At 40.1% G+C, this 26,573-nt stretch overlaps 2 protein-coding genes across 2 annotated transcripts; one reads left to right on the top strand and one right to left on the bottom strand.

Moving 5' to 3' along the window:
• Positions 1 to 2,113: 2,113 nt before the first annotated feature.
• Positions 2,114 to 8,134, bottom strand: LOC124260119 (ganglioside GM2 activator-like). Its single transcript, XM_046694365.1, has 4 exons — positions 7,853 to 8,134; positions 4,590 to 4,766; positions 3,577 to 3,744; positions 2,114 to 2,648 (listed from the first exon to the last, which is right to left on the bottom strand). The coding sequence occupies exons 1-4, from the start codon at positions 8,027 to 8,029 to the stop codon at positions 2,517 to 2,519; spliced, it is 654 nt and encodes a 217-aa protein (XP_046550321.1). The 5' UTR covers positions 8,030 to 8,134; the 3' UTR covers positions 2,114 to 2,516.
• Positions 8,135 to 11,661: 3,527 nt separating this feature from the next.
• LOC124260094 (ganglioside GM2 activator-like) lies at positions 11,662 to 21,941 on the top strand. The gene is made up of 4 exons (XM_046694346.1): positions 11,662 to 11,959; positions 13,142 to 13,318; positions 18,357 to 18,524; positions 21,747 to 21,941. Exons 1-4 carry the CDS (start codon positions 11,783 to 11,785, stop codon positions 21,882 to 21,884), a joined length of 660 nt encoding a protein of 219 aa, XP_046550302.1. The 5' UTR covers positions 11,662 to 11,782; the 3' UTR covers positions 21,885 to 21,941.
• Positions 21,942 to 26,573: the final 4,632 nt, after the last annotated feature.

Below are 26,573 nucleotides of genomic sequence, written 5' to 3'. Positions count from 1 at the left end.
TCATAGCCCAACATGGTTCCTTGTGTTTACAGAGTAGATGATAAACGTCATAGCTCAACATGGTTCCCTGTGTTTACAGAGTAGATGATAAACGTCATAGCCCAACATGGTTCCTTGTGTTTACAGAGTAGATGATAAACGTCATAGCTCAACATGGTTCCCTGTGTTTACAGAGTAGATGATAAACGTCATAGCTCAACATGGTTCCCTGTGTTTACAGAGTAGATGATAAACGTCATAGCCCAACATGGTTCCTTGTGTTTACAGAGTAGATGATAAACGTCATAGCTCAACATGGTTCCCTGTGTTTACAGAGTAGATGATAAACGTCATAGCCCAACATGGTTCCCTGTGTTTACAGAGTAGATGATAAACGTCATAGCTCAACATGGTTCCCTGTGTTTACAGAGTAGATGATAAACGTCATAGCTCAACATGGTTCCCTGTGTTTACAGAGTAGATGATAAACGTCATAGCTCAACATGGTTCCCTGTGTTTACAGAGTAGATGATAAACGTCATAGCTCAACATGGTTCCTTGTGTTTACAGAGTAGATGATAAACGTCATAGCCCAACATGGTTCCCTGTGTTTACAGAGTAGATGATAAACGTCATAGCCCAACATGGTCAACATGGTTCCCTGTGTTTACAGAGTAGATGATAAACGTCATAGCTCAACATGGTTCCCTGTGTTTACAGAGTAGATGATAAACGTCATAGCTCAACATGGTTCCTTGTGTTTACAGAGTAGATGATAAACGTCATAGCCCAACATGGTTCCCTGTGTGTTTACAGAGTAGATGATAAACGTCATAGCTCAACATGGTTCCCTGTGTTTACAGAGTAGATGATAAACGTCATAGCTCAACATGGTTCCTTGTGTTTACAGAGTAGATGATAAACGTCATAGCTCAACATGGTTCCCTGTGTTTACAGAGTAGATGATAAACGTCATAGCTCAACATGGTTCCTTGTGTTTACAGAGTAGATGATAAACGTCATAGCTCAACATGGTTCCCTGTGTTTACAGAGTAGATGATAAACGTCATAGCTCAACATGGTTCCCTGTGTATACAGAGTAGATGATAAACGTCATAGCCCAACATGGTTCCCTGTGTATACAGAGTAGATGATAAACGTCATAGCCCAACATGGTTCAACATGGTTCCCTGTGTATACAGAGTAGATGATAAACGTCATAGCCCAACATGGTTCCCTGTGTATACAGAGTAGATGATAAACGTCATAGCTCAACATGGTTCCCTGTGTTTACAGAGTAGATGATAAACGTCATAGCCCAACATGGTTCCCTGTGTTTACAGAGTAGATGATAAACGTCATAGCTCAACATGGTTCCTTGTGTTTTACATGGTCATAGCTCCATGGTTCCCTGTGTTTACAGAGTAGATGATAAACGTCATAGCTCAACATGGTAGATGATTTACAGAGTAGATGATAAACGTCATAGCTCAACATGGTTCCCTGTGTTTACAGAGTAGATGATAAACGTCATAGCTCAACATGGTTCCTTGTGTTTACAGAGTAGATGATAAACGTTTACAGAGTAGATGATAAACGTCATAGCCCAACAACGATATTAAAGATTGCTTGTTTGTTTGATGGCCTGTTTGCTCGTTTGCTCTCTCGTTCGTACATTTAACGTCGTACTCACCAATATTCCAACTATTTGACGGAGGCGTGTACAAATATTCCAGTCTGGATCAGGCAATCCAGTGGTTAATATCATGAGCATTGATCTGCGCATTTGGGACAGGGTGGCATGCACCAAGCATATCAGCAAACCTGACTACCCTTCTCTTACAAGTATGGGTTGTTGAAGACTAATTGTAACCCGGATCTAAAAAAATTCAAATACTACATATTACTTACTAGCATGTACAAATCAGTGCGGTAGAATCACACAATACATATTTTATTCCTAACATACTTACAATGCAAAAGACACTCATTTAATGTTTTCTATTGAAAAATATTATTCGCAGTATAATTGCTAAAAATATGAATTCTTGGATTTTTGAAGCGATGATAATAATGTGATGGTATATGAACAAATGTCATAGGAATAACTTACAATATCAACAAACAGACCACATTTGTACTCTGCGTGTTTTATTGAGTGACATTCAAATAATGCAAGAATTTCAATGTGATACAATGGACGTAGGTGTTTGCATCAGTAGTACAAGACTTATAACATGACAGAGGCTCGGTCACACTGACAATATAGATTGAAACTAACGAGAGAAAATACATACGACGCTGCAACAATTGTTATATCTTACGGTCACTACGTGCACGCCTTCTTTAACACATATTACGAGGAATCAGATATCAAAGCTTGAATTAATTGTTGGGTGATCGATCTATCGTAATGGGGCTCCTTTCACGAAGGAAGCTTTACTAAGGTTAACCTTAACTCCCATTCTGTAACATTGCACTAAGGTCACCTTAGTGACTTACGATCACCTTAGTGCTTTGTGAAATGAGGCCCTGGATCAGTCAACTGAAAGGTATATCTCGTAGCAAGTTTGAGTTGAGGAGCCCATCTTGATCCTTATGCAATAGTCTCCACTTGGAACCGTTGACAGGTTGACTTCAAACTTAGTGGTTGGAAGTGTGTAGTTTCCCTGAAATACAAATGGAAATAAAAACGAAACTGGATGTGATATGTAACGAAAAGGAGACAAAACCCATTCCATAATGAGAAGAGATCAGTATACGGGGGCGCGGTGGGCGAACTGGCTAAAGCGCCAGGCTAGTGATCCAGTGAGCTTGAGGTGCCGGGATCGAGCCCACCTGTGACCGGGTGTAAAAACCTTGGAGTCAACTTTGTGTGCAGACTCTTTCAGTGTTGTCACAACCCCTAGTGTACGGTACACAACCCTGTGCACTTAAAAGAACCCTCGAATCCGTTGGTATATGACCAGATGGTGGCCACATGAATACGTGCAAACACCCAGTTGCGGGTACGACAACGTGCAGTAAACATGGACAACGTGCTGTGACTATGTGTCCCAGTCCACCCAGCTGTAAATGGGTACCTCGTAAGGATGGGAATGCCACACTTACTCGGTGCGCCTAGTGGCTGCAAGAGTTGTATGATTCCCAGGGAGTTGAGATTGACATCCAGTGAACGAGGGGAAAAACTAAGCGCCTGTCTGTCTGTCTGTCTGTCTGTAGTATACTGTACGATTTCGTAAATCTGCATGTATCGAATCCCATTTCTGGTCTCCCCCGCCGTGATATTGCTGGAATATTGCTAAAGCGACGTTAAACCATGCTCACTCACTGAGAGTAGCTGCCTGGGTCAGGACATCAAATTGAACTGTCTAAATAATCACGAAATGGGTTTCCTGTTGGTGTTGTCTCTAGCCTCGTGGTTAGAGAGTTCGCTCACGCCGAAGACCCTGGCTGATATTAGTGCAATTTGTGAACCTATTGTTGATGCTCCCCGCCCGACTCCAATGTAACAGTTTATAGAAATATACTTTTATACTTCACTGTACACAGTTGTTGGGTTGTTAAGAATATGTTGAAAATGTAAACAACACTTACAGCTGGGAAGGGACACTTGCAGGGTATTTTGTTTCTTCTGAAAGCTTGTGGACACGGGATTCGTTCCAGCAACCCACAGAAGTCTCTGTAGCTACATGAACCCATGTTGTGCATGCATGGTGCTTCTATCCACATGCCCAGGACCTTCTTCCACAGGGTTACGTCAGTCTGGGGAGAAAACAACATGTAAGGCATTCTATTTTCACCCATATCAATTCTTTCAACATACGGTCGCCTAGTGGTGGAAGCTTTCGCCCGTCAGGCCGAAGACCCGGGTTCGATTCCCCACTTGGGTACAATGTTTTCTGGTGTCCCCCGTCGTGATATTGCTGGGATATTGCTAAAAGCAGCGTAAATCTAAAGTCACTCACTCACACTTCTTTTGATATACGAGGCGTCAATAGAACAGCGTGTCAGTAAGCTCTGAACGAGGATTTTTAATTTAAGTCACCGACACAGTAGCTTTTCTGTTTGTTTTCTGCATTAGATTTATCTTCGGTAAGTAATAAATTTGGATCTTAGAAAAGAAATACAGTTCGCTCTACCACCATGTATAGTGTAATATAGCACACTTTCACCCTGAACTATTATAGTTTAAGCACGATGACGCTTACGTCCGAGTGCTTTAACGTTATAATAGTTCAGGGCGAAAGTGTGCTTTATTACACTATACATGGTGGTTGAGCGAACTGTATTTCTTAAAAATAGCTAATATACTGCCGAAGTGACTCACTGTAAAACTGGATCGTGGTATCTCAGTGGGCTCACACAGTGAAAGTGGAGTACTACAAGGAGCCACACACTAACCTACCTTTTAATGTATAATTTTATATACGTGCAAACATATCATTAAAATCGTTTTCGCCGCAACCTTGTTCTATCTGAGAGTAAGAGGGGCCATTATGAATAGCGGCGAAGAAGTGATTTGACAGGGTTTATGTATCTATCTTGCACATGGAACGACATGGGAGTATTTCTAATACTCCTTTCATTCACGAATGCGGACATAATACCTTTATGGGTGACTCGGCTCTTTGCAGGTTCACAACCTTGAAAGCAACTTGTATTTCCCCCGGAAGTTCGATGGGGTCGGGAGATATCTCTAGGTCCAGTAGTCTTGCTGTTTCTGTTGAAGGATCTCCACAGTCTTTGTAGGAGAAAGAGGTTAGCTTTGAACTCAGACTGATGCCCTGTAAATACAATGGAGTGAAGTATGTACTATAAATAAATTATACGCCAAACAAAGATCTTTAGAAACTAAAACAAAATAATGCGATATAGAAAAAAATCACAAAGACATCAGTTCAACAAGGAAGACACAGCACTGAAGTGAACTCAACAAGGAAGACACGTCACTGAAGTGAAATCAACAAGGACGACACGTCACTGAAGTGAAATCAACAAGGAAGACACGTCACTGAAGTGAAATCAACAAGGACGACACGTCACTGAAGTGAAATCAACAAGGAAGACACGTCACTGAAGTGAAATCAACAAGGACGACACGTCACTGAAGTGAAATCAACAAGGACGACACGTCACTGAAGTGAAATCAACAAGGACGACACGTCACTGAAGTGAAATCAACAAGGAAGACACGTCACTGAAGTGAAATCAACAAGGACGACACGTCACTGAAGTGAAATCAACAAGGAAGACACGTCACTGAAGTGAAATCAACAAGGACGACACGTCACTGAAGTGAAATCAACAAGGACGACACGTCACTGAAGTGAAATCAACAAGGACGACACGTCACTGAAGTGAAATCAACAAGGACGACACGTCACTGAAGTGAAATCAACAAGGACGACACGTCACTGAAGTGAAATCAACAAGAAAGACACCTCACTGAAGTGAAATCAACAAGGACGACACTTCACTGAAGTCAACTCAACAAGAAAGACACTTCATGGCAGGGTTCCTTATTGTTTTCATATTTTCCCCCACAGCGCTATTCAATTGAGTGAGTGAGTGAGTATGGTTTTGCGCCGCTTTTAGCAATATTCCAGCAATATCACGGCGGGGGACAAGAGAAATGGGCTTCACACATTGTACCCATGTGGGGAATCGAACCCGGGCCTTCGGCGTAACGAGCGAACACTTTAACCCACCAGGCTACCCCACCGCCCCAAGCGCTATTCAAAGCTGGCGATAAAAACATTAAATATTAAAAAAAAACACTTGAATTTTCCTGTGTTCCTAATTTTGTTTGTCTCAGTATATTTTGAATCATACACTGTTTCAAACTGAATATCAAACAGGAGCATGTAAAGCTTACAAGCTTTCTTTTTGGTCATTTCTACAGATAGCTAGAATAAGGCAGAGACGTTCATGTTAGAGTGCACATGGGCATTTTGTTTCACATTATTGAGAACAATACGGAAGCTTGATGGAGACGAAAATCCACCAGAAGCTTTAAGGCTACACTATACCAAATAAAAATCAGTTGTTAAACAAGCAGTATAGGTTTAATTATGTTGCAGCTGAGTCTTGGTGGTTTTGTGTATGAATTTAATGCTTTTCAATGAATATCCATCTAGTAATTAATACCGACAAAGATTTTTTGTCTTTTTTAACACGATGGCTTTTGCTGAAATTGGTCTGCTGAATTTGTCTTCAACAACCCATGTTTGTTTCAAGAGGTGACTAACGGAATCGGATGGTCAGCCTGATGACTTGGTTGACACATGTCACCGTACCCCAATGGCGTAGATCGATGTTCATGCTGTTGGTCACTGGATTGTCTGGTCCAGACCCGATTATTTACAAACTGGCCCATATAACTGGAATATTGCTGAGGTCAGCGTTTAAACAACAAACAAACAAACCATCAAACAAATCATACTTTATGTACTGTTCAGTGAATCATACAAAGATTCTCGATATATAACCAGAACTTAACTGCACTTTGATTCTGTAATCAGCCAAGCACACTCCGGCGTCTAACAACAAACAAGCCAAACAAATCTTCCTGGTATCACCAACAGGGAAAATATTTCCAGGTTTTATATCACAAGCGTCTGTGACGTGCAATAACCTAACGCCTCAAACAAGCCAAACAAATCTTCCTGGTATCACCAACAGGGAAATATTTACAGGTTTTATCACAAGTGTCTGTGACGTGGTTTTTAGGTATATTTTCTTGACTGTATTTCATGAGTAATATTACTTGTATCAGGGTAGCGAAATTATATTGACGGTTCAAGTGACCAGTGCCTCTCAATATATGTGAGAATATACTTTAAGACAGAAGTTTCTCAAACAAGGAAATAAAACTGGATTTAAATGGTGTACATCTCTGGTTCCTTGTTCATTTTACTTCAGTGCTGTGACTTCCTTGTTGAATTTATATGTTTTAGATTTATATAAACGCTTTGATTGCCGTACAATATATTTATAATCATGCTGCGTAATAGTTTAAATCAATTTTGGAAACTAATGATAGATTAAGGGTATCATTGAGCTACTGTATTCATCATGTTAGTTTATGTAACGATACTAAACTTTAGTCGCTGAACTGCTGGAACACTGAGCTAGGGTAACACTGAACAGGAAAGCTAGTACGTCTCGTATTTTATGGAGGGGCGGTGGGTAGCCTAGTGGTTAAAGCTTTCGCTCGTCATGCCGAAGTCCCAGGTTCGATTCCCAACATGGTACAATGTGTGAAGCCCATTTCTGGTGTCTCCCGTGGTCATATTGCTGGAATATTGCTAAATGCGGACGTAAAACCTTACTCACTCACTTACTCCTTATGTTATCGAAGTATTCATAATAATTGCCATGGGCCACGTACGTATAATGAACCAGTCTCTCGATCTCATCGATCATACTCATCTTCAGTCTTTACCGTTAGCTATCATCATCCTAAGGGATCATTAACACATGAAACCTGTGAAGATCCGGGTTAGAATTGATCTTCAGTAACCCATGCTTGTCGAAAGAGGCGACTAACGGGATTGGGTGGTCAGGCTCGCTGACTTGGTTGACACATGTCATTGTATCCCATCGTAGATCGATGCTCATGCTTTTGATCACAGGATTATCTGGTCCTGGCTCGCTTACTTACAAACTGCCGCCTTATAGCTGGAAACTTGCTGAGTGCAGCGCTAAACAACAACCAAACCCAAAAATAAACACAATTGCGTAAATCGACACACATGCTGGTGATCACTGGATGGCTATGTCCAGACTCGATGAAGCAAACTAAACGCATACTCATGGCACAGGAACTGAAGGTCTACCCTCTAGTAATCAAAAGATGAACATTACTCACATATTTGTGGAAATATGAGTCTGGTTGGTACCTCTCTGGTGTCCGACGCCGCATCAAAATATCCAGGATGTCGTTGACATCTTTTGCATTTTCATCGTAGGACTTGAACTTAAATACGCCAGAACCACCAGCTCCCCAAGTAAGACACAACAGAGTAAAGATGTTAACAGCCTTCATGTTGTATGCATTAAAAACCTCTGGTGTGTCCCTCTGCAAACCACGCTTCTGGGTCTTCAGCGTGACTTCAGCGTGACCGCGTGACACGCGGTATGTACCCAGCCAAATACTTCCTGGTATCCCAAACAGGGAAGTAATATTGAGGTTTCGTGTAACCAGTGCCCGTTTTGTTTGTTTGTTGTTTAACGCCTCACTAGCGATTAGATTCCCCTGTTGATATGCTTGGTGTCAGGAGTACAATAATGTGGCCCTGTCCATAGAGCTCAGGTCACAAGTCAGTTGAAGTAAAGCAACGTTGGGCGCGGAGAGTCTTTGGATGGGTGACCGTGTGTGGCAGCTTGGCTCCTGAGAGTTTCTAGGAGTTCAGTCCTGTCCCACAACTAAGCACATGTGATACATGTGGTCTCACCTTAAGCAAGTGGGTTTGTTCAAAATTGCCTCTGTTCATCCAGCAGAAAACGGGAATCAGGTGGAATAAGTCATGTGACTATCAACCTTCTAGCAAATAACAGGCAGCTTGGGTTATCCGGGATAATAGCAATCGGATTATATTTGTTAGCGCTATGAGCATTCACTTTGTGAATGGAGTTTAGCGCATTATAAATGAACTTATTATTATTATCATTATCATTAATAATACTCTGGAAATCTGATGAATTTCTCTGTGTCTTCATCGTATGTTTTATAGGGTTACATTTCATACCCTTGTGTTTTGGTGTTTGCTGTGTGGTAACCAATACCTACAAGAAACATATCCTTTGTGTTGCCGTGATGTGCATCATGCTATGAGGTGTGTATCGTAATTCCATGCCTTTGGCCTTGATCTGTCACTGCTTTGTGTCTATATCTCTGCCGTAATGAAGAAATAAATCGTAATGTAATGTCATTCCTTTGTTTTAATGTCGTAACGTGTAAAGTAATTGTTTTGGCTTTCTTGGACTATGATTGCTTTGGCTTCACACACTTTCATGTAAAGTAATGCCATTGCTTTGGCTTCAGATCTTCACTATGATGCACACTTCATGTAAAGTAATGCTATTGTTTTGGCTTCAGATCTTCACTATGATGCACACTTCATGTAAAGTAATGCCATTGCTTTGGCTTCAGATCTTCACTATGATGCACACTTCATGTAAAGTAATGCCATTGCTTTGGCTTCAGATCTTTACTATGATGCACACTTCATGTAAAGTAATGCCATTGCTTTGGCTTCAGATCTTTACTATGATGCACACTTCACGTAAAGTAATGCCATTGCTTTGGCTTCAGTCATGAATATTCCAGCTAGACGGCGGCGTTCCGTAAATAATCGAGTCTGGACCGACAATCCAGCCATCAACGCCATGAGCATCGACCTACGCAACTGGGATACGACGACATATGCCAACCAAGCAACGAGCACCTGATCCTGTTTGTCGCCTCTCACAACGAGAAGGGTTGCTGAAGTCCTATTCCAACCCGCAAACGTGAAAGATATACATCGTTCTTAAATTGCCAAAAACTTGTGATCGATACTTCTTTAACTTGATCTCCTTCCTTCACTTCGCGAAAGTAAAACAAATCATTTTGTAACAGCACACTGTATAAAGGCAACGATACATTTAGGTCAGGTTTACACAATTGATCAGGATGTGTTGACACGGGTCAAAGGCGAGAGATAAAGACGGCTCTTACCGGACGTGAAAGATTAGATTACAGGATATTAAACTAGTACCACCCAGATAATGTTGCAAAGGTTATGACGCTGGCTTGACATTGCATCACATGACTGCTCATATAAGAGGGAAATATTTGTCGCAGTAAACAGTAACAATAAAGGGAAATATTTGTCGCAGTACCGAACAGTAAAGGGAAACATCACGTTATCGAAACAAGTTGTGTATGACGTGAATTGTTTATGTTACCGACTGAATGTTTGTTTACCAGAGTGAGTTTAGTTTTACGCCGCTTTTAGTAATATTCAAGCAATATCAGGACGGAGGACACCAAAAATGGGCTTCACACATTGTACCCACAATATTCCATACTGTTTAAAGGTACTGTTTACACATGAACTGATGTATTGTAAAACAAATTCGTAACGTTAAACAGATTATTGTCATGAGTTCGATGATGAAACTCAGTGAAAATTGGCGAATTCTTAACAAAACTTTACACCAAACGCAGATGTTCATGTGCACAATACTTGCACGTGCTTTTCAGCAATGATATGCATGATCCTCGTGCATTTCATCTGCAAAAGGTTTGGAGTTGGTTACCCCAAGTTAGAGGAGAAAATCATCTTCGATGTAACCATATATAGTGAGCGCTTTAAGTGAGCCTAAACTTTTGATGGGTAGTATATTTACGTTTGTTTATGGAAAATAATCCAAACAGACAGTTGTGTACTTTCTTTTCGACGTCAGTTTACATTTAAAGATCGAACAAGCAGATCGTAAAATCCATCCACAGTTGGACTGACTGTACCGCAGTAACCAGAAAATATGATCCAGGTCACGCGACTTGCAGCTCCCAGTGGATAGATGTCATGAAAGCCGCAACATGTAGGAGCCCGCGTGGATTGACGTCAGCTGAACACTAACGTGGGCACCCCCACAAGGAGTACTGTTGGCGAAACCTACATCTGGTATGAGGAATACTGACGCCACAGACCATCATGTAATACATGTGTTATTCAACTTTAGTAATTTGTAAATTAGTACGGACTTTGACACAACTTCAATTCTTTCTCCCATTGCTTCTGTCGCAATTTAATTTGAAGAGTTGAATGGGTAAGGTTTTAAACCTACTTCATGCAATATCACGGCTGGAGACGATCAGGAATGGCCTTACAATTATACCCAAGGGGGAATATAATGTTTTCACATTTTCATTTTTTCTGATGAATTAAAGAATAGGATAACGTTTTCAGTTAAAAGATCAATATAATTTAAAACGTGATGTAAGGGAACTGGTTGACATGTTAACGTTTGATGTTTGATAACAAAAAATACATCCAGTTGTACATGATTGACATCTTAAACGTCCATAAGTTCCTTGTACCAGTATTAGCATTACGCATTGTTGTGGGTGAGTGAGTGAGTTTAGTTTTACGGCGCACGCAGCAATATTCCAGCTATATGGCGGCGGTCTGTAAATTATCGAGTCTGGACCAGACAATCCAGTGATCAACAGCATGAGCATCGATCTGCGCAATTGGGAATCGATGATATGTGTCAACCAAGTCAGCGAGCCTGACCACCCAACTCCGTTAGTCGCCTCTTACGACAAGCATGGGTTACTGAAGATCAATTCTACCCCGGATCTTCACAGGTTTAAGCATTATAGCCACACGAATTTTTAAACTTCGCGAAGTGTAATACAGACATGCAATGGAATGCAATAGCTGCAAAATAATTATCTTATCACAACCATTTAAGTAAAAATCACCATTGATGTGTTACTGCAGAGTATAATTAAGTACAAATTTACAAATATACTAAAAAATGGCAGAATCGACAATAGCCTGGTTACCACTTCAGATCAACATAGTTTAGTTAACAGAGGGACACGTGTGTACAGTATCATAACACCAGCGGTAGCTCGTGACAAAGTATTACTGATGACCTTGACCCTTGAGTGAAGGTCAACTTATCACGTTACACGCTAACACTATTAACCCTAACTGCACATTGTCTACATACGAGAGCTCACGATCAGGGTGCATCAGAGATAGGTTATTTAGCCAGGTAGTTAAGGTGATTGTTAAGAAACATGAAGACTTTTACAATCATTTCACTGCTCTGTGCCCTGTCGGGGGTGTTTGGTTACCATGTGACGAAGTTCCAGTCTTATGATGAAAATACCAAAGATGCGTACGACATCATGGACGTCCTGATGCGTAATCGGACACCAGAGAGATACCTACCACAGTCGTATTTCCAGAAATATGTGAGTTGTGTAATGTGTGAAACGTATTGTTATTTATTAAATATGAATTTATAAATGCAAAACAATTTTACAATGATCTATACTAAAAGCAAGCACAGTGTACCACCACTATAAAATAGTGATGATACCAAGCTGTTGAGTGAGTGCGTGAGTGAGTGAGTGAGTGAGTGAGTTGCAGTATTCCAGTCCCACAGGTGCCGCACGTCAAAAACACACGCGAAGGCATGTCAAATGTTTTGCTTATATTACAAGACCTGGGGTTGCAATTATTATTGTAACGACACATCCGATGGTGATAAAATGATGAAACCTGCACATTGTTCTTCAGGAGTACTTGTATATGTTGAACCACTAACCATTCCAGACTGCATATCAAATCACATCATTTGTAAGTAGTACTTGTAGTACTATCGTTAATCTCACCTCGCGGCATTGTCAAATGTTGACTGACATCCTTTTAGTTGACCAATTTATCAAATCTGAATTATTCATAAATGTCTCATTTCCCGGTGATTAATGAGATGATGAAGTAGCATAATGCTTAAAGCGTTTGAGGGTAGTGCAGTAGTCCAACGGTTGAAGTGTTCGCTCATCACGTTCCATTCTCTACATGGGTACAATGTGTAAAGCCCATTTCTGGTGTGCCCCGCCGTGATATAGCTTGGGTAGTGCTAACAGGGCGAAAAACCCATACTCACTCATGTAAACCGTTTGGTCGTCTTGAAATCTATTTCCCACGTAGGTGTGTGAAGAGTATGGAGTCGTGCGTTTTTTAATGTTGATAACAAGACGTAAAGTAGGTAACTGACAAGTCCATAGGTCCATAAATCCGGAACAGTGGGGTGGTCTTGTGGTGAAAGCGTTTGCTCGTCACGCCGAAGACCCGGGTTCTATTCCCCACATGGGTACAATGTGTGAAGTCCATTTTCCGGTGTCTTACGCCGTGATATGGCTGGATTATTGCTGGAATATTGCTAAATACAGTGTAAAACCATACTCACTCACTCATTGTTCCATTTGAAGCAATCACTGGTCCTTCCTATAAAACATGGTTCTTGTAGCATATACTGTTATAAATGTAATATGTATAACCCCATGCACTAAACCAGAATGACTGAAATTCGAGTATCATCTGCGTATAAAAGCTTCACCATTATTTCACTCTGCATATTGTGGTTTTAGGGCGGTGGTCGCAGTTCACGGCTGACAGCTTTCTCTTATAAAGACTGCGGTGACCCCACAACGGAAACATTCAAACTTCTTGCTCTACAAATTACTCCTGACCCAATTGTACTTCCGGGTACTGTGCAAGTGGCCTTCAACCTGCAGAACCTGGACACAGCTCAGTCACCCATTCAGGTATGCCACTGTGTGTGTGCGTGTATACGTGCGTGCGTACGTGTATGTGTGTGTGTGTGCCCGCACTCAGCAATATGCCAGCTGCGGGGGCTTGTAATTATTCTCTAGGGGCCAAATTAGCGTCCTATCCCGTAGGTGAAAGAGGAACACGTTACCGCACAGTCGTCACCAATTCGTGTTATACCGCGACAAGCCGAATAGCGACTCGAGTCTTCTTGGAGCATTCGTCACCACTCGCCCCCTTTCCATAACCTCCAAGAAGACACGACCGCCTCCGTGGTGTAGTGGTTAGAGCGTCCGCCCAGAGAGCGGAAGGTCGCGGGTTCGATCCCCGACCGCTTCATTCCAAAAGACGTTAAAATATGGTACTTGTTGGTCCCTGCCTAGCGCTCGGCATAAATGGGTACAACAAGGACTGGTCGGCTCGGAGTCAGTATAATGTGTCTGAGTGGGGTATTCATGCTTCACTGCGGCATGGTATCTCAGTGGGATAGCACTATAAAACCAGCTTCAGTCTGGGCTAGTACAAGCAGCCGCACATACACATACACACGCATGCACGTCGTCATATGAGCGAAATATTCTCAAGCACGACGTTAAACCCAATTTCACCTCACCTCACGTCCAAGAAGACACGAGTCGCTATTCGGCTTGTCCCGGAATAACACGAGTTGGTCACGAATATTCTTGGAGGTTATACGGGAAGGGGCGAGTGATTATGATTGTCTACAGCACCCACGAATAGACCGATCCAGGCCCGGCCGATAAGCACCGCCCACTTCGAATTCGTTTTTGACGTTAGGGGGGGACAACCACTGACTAATCACAATGGCGTCACCGCCGGCGAAACGTACGTGATTGCGAATGTTGTTGATGAATTCTGTTTGTGGTACTTTGGTGTCCGTCGTTTGTGAATGATATTTAAAGAGGCAAGTTATACGTATGTGATTTTTATCATATTTTAGCTGGCAGATTGCAAATGAGTGAAAATGAGTTACATGCCCGATGAAAAATCGTCCAGCTGCTGAGAGTAGGACTTAAGCGTATTTTCTTTCGAATCAATTAATGTTTTGGCAATTCACCTCTGTCTAAGATATTAGCAGGGGAAGGGTAATTGAATTTTGTTGTTTGGGGTTTTTGCAACAATTCCCATCATAATTTTATAAAACCGTGAACACAACCACATGTTCATGTTGCAGAACGTTTCGGTATCTATAAATAGATTGTCAACACTGTTTGAGTTGTTCAAATTTAGTTAAATCAATAATCTGACAACATGTGTTTCTTTCATTTAATGAATTAAAAGAATGGTAAATAAAAAGCAGAATATATTTCCCGTCTACTACTTCGTGCACCTTATTTGTCTGTATATAATTAATGTAAACAAATCAATCACAGCAGAACCTATTTGATCTTATTTGGAAATCTGGAAAAGGTATTTGGGTAAACAGTGTGTTTCCATGGACGTATCTGGACATACCCAGAAGCAAATATTCAACAGCTGATATGCAGCAGTTCTCAGTAAAGTTTCCCTCTTCAAAACCTGTACACCATCCTAAAGTGACACTGAATATAAGGAAATCCATTTTTTATTCATCCTTTCCAATTTATTTTTCCATATGTACTTTGTTGTGGAATCCTAATTTACATACAAACTTCCACAATACTGGACTTCATGAACTGCCAGCGTTTATGTACAGGTATGTCACAGCACCAGAACACAAAGAAAATCCAACATACAGTCTGCACCTGGACACCTGGACACCTGTACACCCATCTTCCAGAAATAGGAAACCTGTGATGCAAAATCTTGGAACAGAGGATCCATAGTTATCCGAACAATTAACTAGCATTGAAATAGAATGTTACACATAATACAAATGTATTGTTTTTCATCAGCGAAGTTTAACTGCTCACTACTGGTGTAAATAAGGTGCAAAGAATATATCCTATGTTCAAAGCTTTTTGTCAATACAATTACATTAACTGACTTTAATGATAATCTTTGTTTTATTAGAGACCATATCCCTAGAGGACATAACACTGATTTTGATCTATTTCCTTTTCTGAGATACTTACTAGTGTCATAAAAATTATAGTAAAGTTGATTCAAAATTTGGTAAAAGTCAAACAAAGGTTTAGGAAAACACACATGAAAATGTCTTGAAGCCTTCACCTCCTACAAACCAGTGTGCAGTTTAATATGAAGCTCATTTTCCAAATAACCATCAACAAACCTTGAACAATTTGTCCAAAACCAACATCTTAATAAACACTAGCTTTGGATCAGCCTTCAAATATTAGTAACCTCCTAAAAAAACTGATTATTATAAGAATTACATCAAATCTGGGTTAAATATATGTTTCAATATTTATTCCGTTACATGAAAAGTCAGCTGAGGTTTCTGTAAGTTAATCTGTTCCAGGACTGGATAATGCCTGACCAGGGTTTGACCAAAACGTAGCCTTTGCTTTTTCAAATTCTCTGGATGTTGAAATAACTTTAATGAGTTATGATACCAGCAATGACTTTCAGAATTATCTTATTAGTAAATATATTATTTTTTAAAAACATCTAAAAGCAGAAACTAAATTAATACCAAGTGATTGTCCTGCCATGATATGTATAGTGTTTGTTTGCATAGTTCTGCCTTCAAATCATATGAATCTGGTAGGACAATCAATTAAATAATTATTTATAATTCATTAGATTATTATTTATTATATCATCCTTCCACGTTTACTAAAAAAGCAAGATTCTTAAAACGTGCCTTCCTATCATTTCCAGTGAATTAATCAAAATGACAGTTGTAATATTACTCCTAAAATGTACCAATATATGTGAATAATTTATGTTGTAACAAAACTTACAATAATGTTCTCATAATTAAGATATACACTATATTTCACTCCGTCCAATACTCCAGTAATTCTCTATTCTTCTCACATAGTTTTCGTATCGATCAACATGGAGGAAGGTAATTCAGTTCAAAGTCCTATGCATCTCTTTATAAAAATTCTGAAATATTTAAAGCATGGTTTTATAGGCACTCGTATGAATTAATTTTGATACTTGGATATTGCATAATAGGCAATTGCTGACACTGACAATATTTCCGTTTGAATAAAAAACATTACTCCTCGAATATTTTGCTCTGTTAACAAGATACTGTAGGCCTTCAGATTGGGCTTTTGAAACTGAAAACATCCTAAAATGTATGACAAATTTAAGAATATCTGAGAGCGAAGGGGACAATATCCGCCACATTGTTCTTTCATGTAACCAGTTTTGCTATTTCGGTCGGCCCTAACCGAAATCAGATCGCTGTCAGATTTGTTTACATTGTGTCACGAATTTCTTGCCTGTCTCATTTGAGCTTTATGGCGTACCAACTCAATGCCAGTATTGACTAAAAACGTTAAGCAAAAACAATTTTGTAGTTACAAGAATTGTCCATGTTTATAACACTCGCAAAGTCTTAAACTGCAATTTGTTGTCATCAATTGGTAATGATTTTGCACATGTGCAAAAGTGTGGAAATTCGTGCAAAATCTCATCTGCAGGCAGACGTAGGTTTCGTGAACGTTGGTGCAGACATTTAACTGATCGTTAGGTCTATCGCGCTCCTTGATCCGCCTCATTTTATTTTGTCTTGACCGTAATGGTTTTGTTAAAGGTACACATCAAATCGCAGCAATATGTAATAGATATAGCGAGTGTAAATGGCATAGTTCGAAGCACAACGCTTCGTAGGCATCGTTTGACCCCGGAAATAAGTCTGACAAATCCACACAGCGCCTGGCCTGCTAATTGGCCAAAATTGACGCATGCGCCAGTTTTGATTGACAGACTGGATCGGTCTATTCCCCATCGGCTCATTGGATATGTACTGCTTGAGACAACTGTGACGTCACAAACAATTTACGTCACAGAATTCTCTGCTACTGAAGCATGTCATTAACACATTTGACAATCAAGATACTGGTTTTTCCCTTGTGTCGACTTTTGATGTGTCGAACTCACCGTAGTCACGAAGAAAAAGCTTGATCTCTGCGTATTCCGTATTTTAGTAATCATTTTAAGGTTCTGTCGATCCACCGATAACTGAAAGTATTTACGTATGTTTGCGTGTGTATGTATATATCGAGACGCTCGGTAATATGCACTAAGCCTTCAAACGTAAGAAACAATATGTGGATGTCCTTGGACGTCAGAGGTGTTGACCGAATGACGCCATAGTTTTGTTGTGAATGAATGAGTTTCGTCTAACGTCTCTCTGATCACTGTTTCAGTTATATAGCAGCGTCTGTTGGAGTAGGACGGATTTGTTTGTTAAGTTTGTTGTTTAACGACGCACACAGCACTATTTGGTCTTTATATCGGCGGTCTGTAAATAATGGAGTTTGGACCAGACAATCCAGTCATCAACATTATGACCATTCATCCAAGCAATTGGGATACGATGACATGTGTCAACCAAGTCAGCGAGCCTGACCACCCGCCCCCGTTAGTTGCCTGTTACGACAAGCATGGGTTGCTGAAGACCAATTCTAAGGCCACACATTTTATATTACTTAGGTTACGGATCCGCCGACCGTAAATTTTGCTAAAGTGGGGGAAAAGAATCAAATTTTTCCATTTTCCACATCCGCCGATACATAAAATCCAAATAAATAATTTTAAAATCTACTTTATTGAAATGTTAAATATTGAAACAAATAAAATCGACGAATTAAGGTTACCGAGTGAAAATGCTGGGTGTTTATAAACCCTATTATAGTAGGAAATGAGAACACCTGAATGGCTGATGGCATATTCTTACAGCCAACTTGTGGTGAAAGCCTTAAGGAAAAAACTCTGAAATAGCATTTTATTGTTTTTACCACCTACCGACAGGAATATTGCTGTAAAAAAACCGTAAACCATGTAATAAAAAAAGTGTGGCCTAACCCGGATCTTCACTGGTTGAACTAGATAGAGCCTTCCCAGAATGTTCACCCGTCTGTATTGAGTGACGCAAACATTGTTCTTATGTAGGCTGACGTAACCATAAAGAAGAAGATTCTGTCCATATGGGTGGAAATTCCTTGCATTGAAAATGTGGGATCCTGCAGTTACTCAGACATCTGTGAGATTCTGGCGCCAGCCCAGTGTCCAGAAGCCTTCACGGAGAACAACATTCCCTGCAAGTGCCCGTTTCCAGCGGTGAGTCTACTGTGTGAATATGTCATAAAACGCCCATCAAACATTCCAACTCGTGTCCTGCCATTCACTTCCTACAGAGGTTACTTGTCATATCTTCCTACAAACCTCTGTTCTAATACGGCCATATTTCCCGGTTCTTGTAAAATCCCCTAGCGGCAACAGATCGCAACACGAATTATCTCCCTTCTTTCTATCCAATCAGAACACGTGTTACATCGACTTAGATTCAACTTGACTAACACAAGCAAATGTGGGGCCACAAATATCCCCCATCTGCCGGGGACTTGTGTTGATGTTACACACAAGACGTTTAATGGCTAGCTTGTCCGTTGTCAACGAGGGCGATGGAGACGCCACTGATCCGCCATAACATGACTGAGTTCTGTCTAGAAGAAACGTTTGCGCATCGCGCAGGGGAAGAAGTTTAGTTTTCTCGAAGCATACGGAAATTACCGAGGCCTTGCGAATGATCACTTTTGAAACAACGTCGCTGATTGCACAACTAAATCTGATTGCCTCCAATCACGAGTCTTGAACGCTCACACCATGAAAGGGCCGTATTAGAACAGAGGTTACGTAGGAAGATATGACAGGAGTAGAATGGTGTCCTGCTAACACCTACAGGTTTATCTACTCACCCGTGCCTGCTGCTAACACAAATGACCACTTACAGATTCACTTGTCCCTTGACCTGGCTAAAACAACTAATCATTTCCGTGTCCACCAGTTACATTGTCATGCTGCAGGAAATAGCCTGCACTACCGAGCTTGCTGTTAACAAATATAATTACCCACCTGTCCAACAAATCCCATAGCCTGCTGCTAACAAATATGATCACTAGTTACTTTGGCATGCTGCTAAACTCGCTGGTCACTACAAAGCCTGTTGTAAACAATAAATACAATCATCTACCTGTCCAAAGAATTCCCTATATCTGCGGCAAACAATTATGATCACTAACATTTCCACTGGTGTGAGATACGAACTGATATGATGCATGCAGTATTGCCAATAATACCCTATCACATATATCACTATCGAATATCGATTTTTCTGTTTGATAGATAGAATCAAACATGGATAAATACTTTCTTTCCTGACAGTTTATGTGTGGATATGAAATGAATAAAGGATAAACATCTGTATGATATTAACAGTTGTCAGGACAAAAGGCGGATACTATATCACTATCGCCGTTCTGATTTCTTAATTTAAAGATAGCTTTATTAAAGGCGAAGAGGAACAGTTTCATAAGAAGAGCCAACGTCTTAATTGCAATGGATGCTAACACTGTTATCAAGCATTTGATACACAACATGATGATGATTGATGATGATGATGATGATGATTGACGATGATGTGATGGTGGTGGTGATGATGATTGACGATGATGAAGTGATGATGATGATGATTGATGATGGTTGATGATGATTGTTGATGATGATGATGATGGATTGATGATGTGATGATGATGATTGATGACGATGATGATGCGATGATGATGATTGACGATGATGACGATGTGATGAGGATTGATTGATGATGCTTCATGATGATTGACGATGATGATGATTGACGACGATGATGATGTGACGATGATGATGATGCGATGAGGATGAGGATTGATTGATGATGCTTCATGATGATTGACGATGATGATGCAATGATGATGATTGATGATGATGATGATTGACGACGATGATGATGTGACGATGATGATGATATGATGAGGATGATGATTGATTGATGATGCTTCATGGTGATTAAGGATGATGATTGATGATAATGTGATGATGATGATGATTGACGATGGTGATGATGATTGATTGATGATGCTTCATGATGATTGACGATGATGATGCGATGATGATTGATGATGATGATTGACGACGATGATGCGACGACGATGATGATGTGATGATGATAAAGACTGATTGACGATGATGATGAAGTGATGATGATTGACTGACGGTGATGATGATGATGAGTGAGTGATAATTGATAATGATGATGATGATGATGATGATGATGATGATGATGATTTGACGTGCGCTTTCCGACAATATATACAAGAGGAATATTAGAAGTTATACAGTTGACTTGGCTGATGTATAGAGTGATGACACTGCTAATAGTTGCAATAATAGATCATGGTTATGAAGCCATATCTAGTGGGACAAAGTGCAGTGGCCACTTAATCTTGATTGGTCTTCATTAGCCCTTATATTTTCTCCTTGTCCATCACTTCCTTGATAACGGTGATAGCATCTACACCGAAACGTCGCATCTCTTGCGAAAGTGAAAGTGTCTCTCCTTAAACAATTGTTCCTGTTCAATGCCAACGTTCCTGTTCCTGTTCAAAGATTTATCCAAGGCATCAATCAAAATGTCTAGGCATATTGCTGTTTTATTTCTAACGATTACCAATAACATTATTCTTTATTAGACCACATGTCCTTTATTTCGTCCAAATGTTACCAGATGCATGCTTGGAATCGTGCATCTGTTTAATTCCAAGCATTTGACACAGCACCGACTGATATCAAGGACAGACTTCTTCAACGTTTAATGAAGTGAAAGATTTAATCTCCTATCTCTTCATTTCTGTTGTGGTCTATGAAACATAAAAAGGAATATAATTTGTCCTAATGAACTAATACGGTGATGAGAAATTTAACCACCATCAAATTGTACCATCAGTCTCCAGCAATAACTATTATCTGGAAATTTTGGAAAGTTATGCTTAGGAACACTTCGTTACTGAAGGTTTACTATGAGGCGATGATATTTTGTGTGTTGTTCTGTGTAAATATCATCCACAAAGGTATTTAATCTTCTTGCAAAATAAAGGCTTGAAGTAGAATACACAATGCCATTTATTGATGGCAATATTGTTGTGACATGCTGTATTAACAGCTTTCGGCCGTGGGAACGGCGCCGATTTACCCTTATCAGGGTAGACTGTGGTCTTGACTACCACTTGTCCGACTTCCTTTTTTGTGGAAGCGGCGGTGGCTGAGTGGGTTAGATGGCTGACTTTGTGTGCTGGCGATTAGGTGCCTGACTCTGAGGGTATGGGTTCGAAATCGGGATGGGACTCGACCCAATAACAGTACCAGAATCTGTACTTTATTGAGAAAGTGTAATCCCAAATATAACATGTGTTAGGCTTGACGTTGGCTATCAGTATGTCTGCATTCAACTGGACACCTCCATTTCAGGGAAACTACACACTCCCCAGTACCCAGTTTGAGATCAACTTATCGAGCCTTCCAACCGGAGACTACTCAGGACAGATTGACCTCAAAATGGGCTCGGCCTCTATTGCCTGCTACGAAGTAGAGATTACACTTGGTTAAATCGAAATGTAGCAAATGGTTGCCAAATCAGGATAATAAAGTTTGGTTTATTGCTCATTATTCTTCGGTACTTTGTTTGTAAACATGTTTTGTGTCATTGGATGTCCCGCTCGGGATCAAGCTGATCTGAACTTTAATATGTCGAAAGTACGGGTGTCTTCTTTATTCGTCATTTTTTGTTGTGTCGAACATCGGATAACACGAAGTATTAAAGTATGTTCCTTTAACTTCGACATATCGGTGTTTGTTTTCGACTTTTGCTGAGACAGATATTGTACTAAGCTGTATGGTCCTATTTAACTGTCTTGTTGGAAATAAGAAGGGCGATAAAATGCATTCTGTCTTGCCATGCGCAGGTATTAACTCCCCTGACACTATCACTTAAAGTCCGTTTGACAGTTTCATTTGAGACCGGTGAATTGCTCACTGACACAAACTCCAATAATTGCAACGAAACCAAATTTTGCACAGTCACATGAAATCCACAGACCAACTCTGATGATTTGTCTGATAATTTTGGACACACGAATAAAACATTTGTTTAACAAACAATCATTATTTTGTTGTCACTTGACACTATTTTTACGAGGGGGTACAACTTGCTGGTAGATCACCCAGGTAATCAACACGCGTGTGCAGTGAAATTTCAATTTCAAACGCTCAACTCGCACACCTGGCTGTTCTACCAGCAAGTGGTACCCCCTCGTAAAAAATAGCGAAAAAGTGCCAACAAAATAATGATCGCTTGTTAAAAAACTTTTGTATTCGAGCAAATCATCGGTCTCAAATGAAATCAAATGGACTGTACACGGCTATTTGCCGAATAAAGTCCGTTTGCATTCATCACCACTCGCCTATTTCCGTAACCTCCAAGAAGCCCACGAGTTGATCACGAACGGTGCGTTTGCTGCAAAATCGTACCAGTTAAATGGCAAATAAACATACATGCCAACAGATCGTCTTATATGGCATGAAAGTTAGCCATTTGTCCACACCAAATCGTCACTATAATTTCAGACATGAGCATGAAGAAGAGAAAAAATGTCGTTTATTTACAGACTGCCGTCATACAGGAGGAATATTGCTGAGTGGGGTGTTACACAACGAGCAAAGAAATCGAAAGAGGAAATGGTCATATCAGAATATTAGAGTCAATAATCTGTGTGTTGGATGGGGCGCCTTTGTTGAATTGCAGTATGGTATCTCTGAGTCAAGACTAGTACAAGTAGATACGCACGCACACGCACACACGCGCGCACGCACAGACGCTATATCCCCAGTGACAAGCGTCACAAAACATGAAAAGGCACGTCAAGTGTTAATCTGGACAAACACGTTCACAAGTCGAAGAAGTAATTTCATTTCAAAACTTACAACGGGAAATACACCTCCAACCCACCCCCAAAACAATGTCTCACGTGGATCAAGTTTGTGATTTCGTACAGTTGATTTTTTCATATGACTAAGAAATGGAATAAAATAAACAAGATAACACATATATTCTAAAACCCTGTGTTATAGGCCGAGCACAAAGATGATATTGCTTCAAGTATGGTCAAGTTTTAAAATGAACGGGATACGACTCCAAGAGTTACCGCCCTTGAATGAATTTAAAGGCTAAAGATGCTGATAGCTGCACCATATATTAAAGTTGAACCTTAGCAACCCGAAGTTGTTTTGTAAATTTGTTGCCTCACACTACAGTTGGCAATATTCTACACACATAACTGCCGTCTTCAAATGTTCAAGTCGTGGCAAGATGAGTGAATTATGATCAACGTCTGACGTCGTTGGATACATCGCACTCACCTATAACACAGAATACAACATCGAGAGCAGTTTTTTCCCTAAAAGCATTTACAACTTTTTAAATGGCATTGTGTAATCATAGCTTTCGGCTGTGGGAGCCTTGCCAATCTACACTTATCAGAAGGGTACACAAAGTCCGCAGTCAAGACCAGTTATCCGACTTCGTTGAAGTCGCGGTGGCTGAGCGGGTTAGGCGGCTAACATTGAGTGCTGGCGATTAGGTGCCTGACTCTGAGGGTGTGGGTTCGAATCCCGGATAGGACTCAACCCAAAAATCCTAGAATTTGTACTTCACTAAGAAAGTGTAATCCCAATTCTAAGATGCCTAGCGGTTAGAACAATCGAAAAAAACAAACATTATCAGACAATAAAGGTATAGTTTTGTGATGACGTAACAATTGAATGACGTTTTCCCGTCACTGCGCCATTCTAGTGTGCCCCCTCGTAATCGAACCATTTTACATTACGTCACCATGTAAGCGACGTCACGATGCATGTCAGTTGTCATCGCCTCGTACGGCCTCCTACAGTAAACTACTCCGTTGCATCCCGTTTAATGGTTTACAGTTGCTTCACGCAGCTAACATCACTGGAGGAAACATTACGTTTATGTTTTACGACAGTTAAAATGTCTCAATTCGACTGACATGTTTTCAGCGACACGATAACGTTCGCAATGTTTACATTCCCACAATGCAATCGTGGAATGTCGCTTGACTACTCATAGCTTCGTCTGGATGTACTGTTCTAAACTTGCGTTGGTAGTAGAAATGCGACGTTCATATTGCCCCATATGGTTTACGTTAATGACAGATGTAATTAAAATAATTCAGAGAAGAGATTTAATCCTAACGTAAACCGTCATCAAACTTTTCTCAATTGTTTTTTTCTGGTAACGTTCGTTTTTGGTTGTTGTTGTTGTTTTGTTTTTGTTTGGGGGAGAGAGAGACACATCCATAGGTCACCGACACCGTCGTAAATTAATCGTAATTATCCTTAGAAAGTATGTATATGTATTTGGCATCTTAGAAAAGAATGCAGTTCGCTCTACCACCATGTATAGTGTAATACAGCACACTTTCGCCCTGACATATTATAACGTTAAAGCACTCGGACGCAAGCGTCCTCGTACTTTAACTATACTAGTTCAGGGCGAAAGAGTGCTTTATTACACCGTACAATCATGGTGGTAGAGCGAACTGTATTTCTTAAATATAACATATGTTACATTTGAAAATAATGGCATTGTGTAATCAAAGCATTTACAGCCTGATATCTTAATTTATGATCTTATTGCACGTCAGATATTCATCCTGACGATGGGACATTAACACACTCGTTCTGTCGATACCATTACAGGCATCCTCTACAGCGAGTGAATAGGATTTTACGCCGCTTTTATCGATATTCTAGCAATATCACGGCGGGGACACCACAAATGGGCTTCTAACATTGTACCCATGAGGAGAATCGAACCCAGGTCTTCGGCGTGACGAGCGAACGTTTTTACCACTAGGCTACCACACAGCCCTTCCATTCCATTCCTCTCAGTAAACTAAAGTATCGGCACAGTTGACGGATTGAATTGTTAACACAATCTCCGGCTTTTAATGTAGTGACCTTAATGCGCACAAATATGAAAGATTTATATCTCCGACATCATCTTGCTCTTGTGGCCACAACTATGAAGACTCTGCTCATTACTTCTTCTCATGTACTCTTTACAACGATATACGTCAAATTATGTATTTTTATACTAAAGGATTTGAACTAAAATCAATTTTGTTTGTAAACGAAAACTGTTCCGCTTTAGTAAACAAAGAACTTTTCCTTTCAGTGCACTCGTTTAAAAATGTAACAGGCAGATTTGATCAATATAATTTGTTTACATGACATATTCTGTGAAAGATTGGCATTATTTCTCGTTTTTGCAACATTTATATATCATTTACATTGTACATTCATCATGACATGTTTACTCTTCCTTCCACTGTATCCCGGGGCGGTATTCATATAAGATTATGCTTGTTTCCCAATCCGGTTCCTTTCATTGGAAATAAATATGATTAAATCACAATTGTTAACACATCCGTTTTACTGAAATGTAAATACACTCGTCAAACAGAAACACATCCAGTAAAGTATTGACACACCCTTTGGGCTGAAGTATTAAGTCATACATCAATTAATTCCGTTAGACTACATGTTTAGGTGAGGTGAAATGGGGTTTAACGTCGTACTTAAGATTTCGCTCATATGACGACTAAGCTGGTTTTATAGTGCTAGGTCACTGAGATACCATGCCGCAGTTAAGAATGAATACCCCACTCAGACACATTACACTGACTCCGAGCCGACCAGTCCTTGTTGTACCCATTAATGCTGAGCGCCATGCAGGGACGAACAAGTACCATATTTTAACGTCTGTTGGTATGACGCGACCGGGGATCGAACCCGGGACCTTCCGCTCTCCGGGCGGACTGATATTTAGGACAGTGTATGAGAAATAAGAATGCAAACTATAAAAATGTATCAACATGATTATGACATTTCAAAATATAGCAAACTAGAATGACTCGGTATGTAAACATAATATTGGTGACATGTTCCATTAGTACACGAGATGAGTAAATCCATTCTATGAGGTGTCTACACTAATGTGTTTAATTCGAGATGCTTTGAGATAAGGTTAAAATATGAATCCTCACAATGACTTCATGAAAACATATCCCACTTCTAACACCAAGTTTGGAATCAATGTTTATTTCTGTAAATGTACAACGTCACTGCAAAAGAATACAAATTTGTAGTTTATAAATATATCAAAAACAATTTAAAAGGGTACAAAATGAAATTAAAAATATCTATATTATATATTAT

Source organism: Haliotis rubra, unplaced genomic scaffold (genome assembly GCF_003918875.1).
Source record: "Haliotis rubra isolate DU_JTF1 unplaced genomic scaffold, ASM391887v1 Scf1187, whole genome shotgun sequence".
In the NCBI taxonomy this organism is placed as follows: Eukaryota; Metazoa; Mollusca; class Gastropoda; order Lepetellida; family Haliotidae; genus Haliotis; species Haliotis rubra.
Note: the sequence above shows the minus strand (reverse complement) of the source record. Positions and strands in the feature narration are given on the sequence as shown.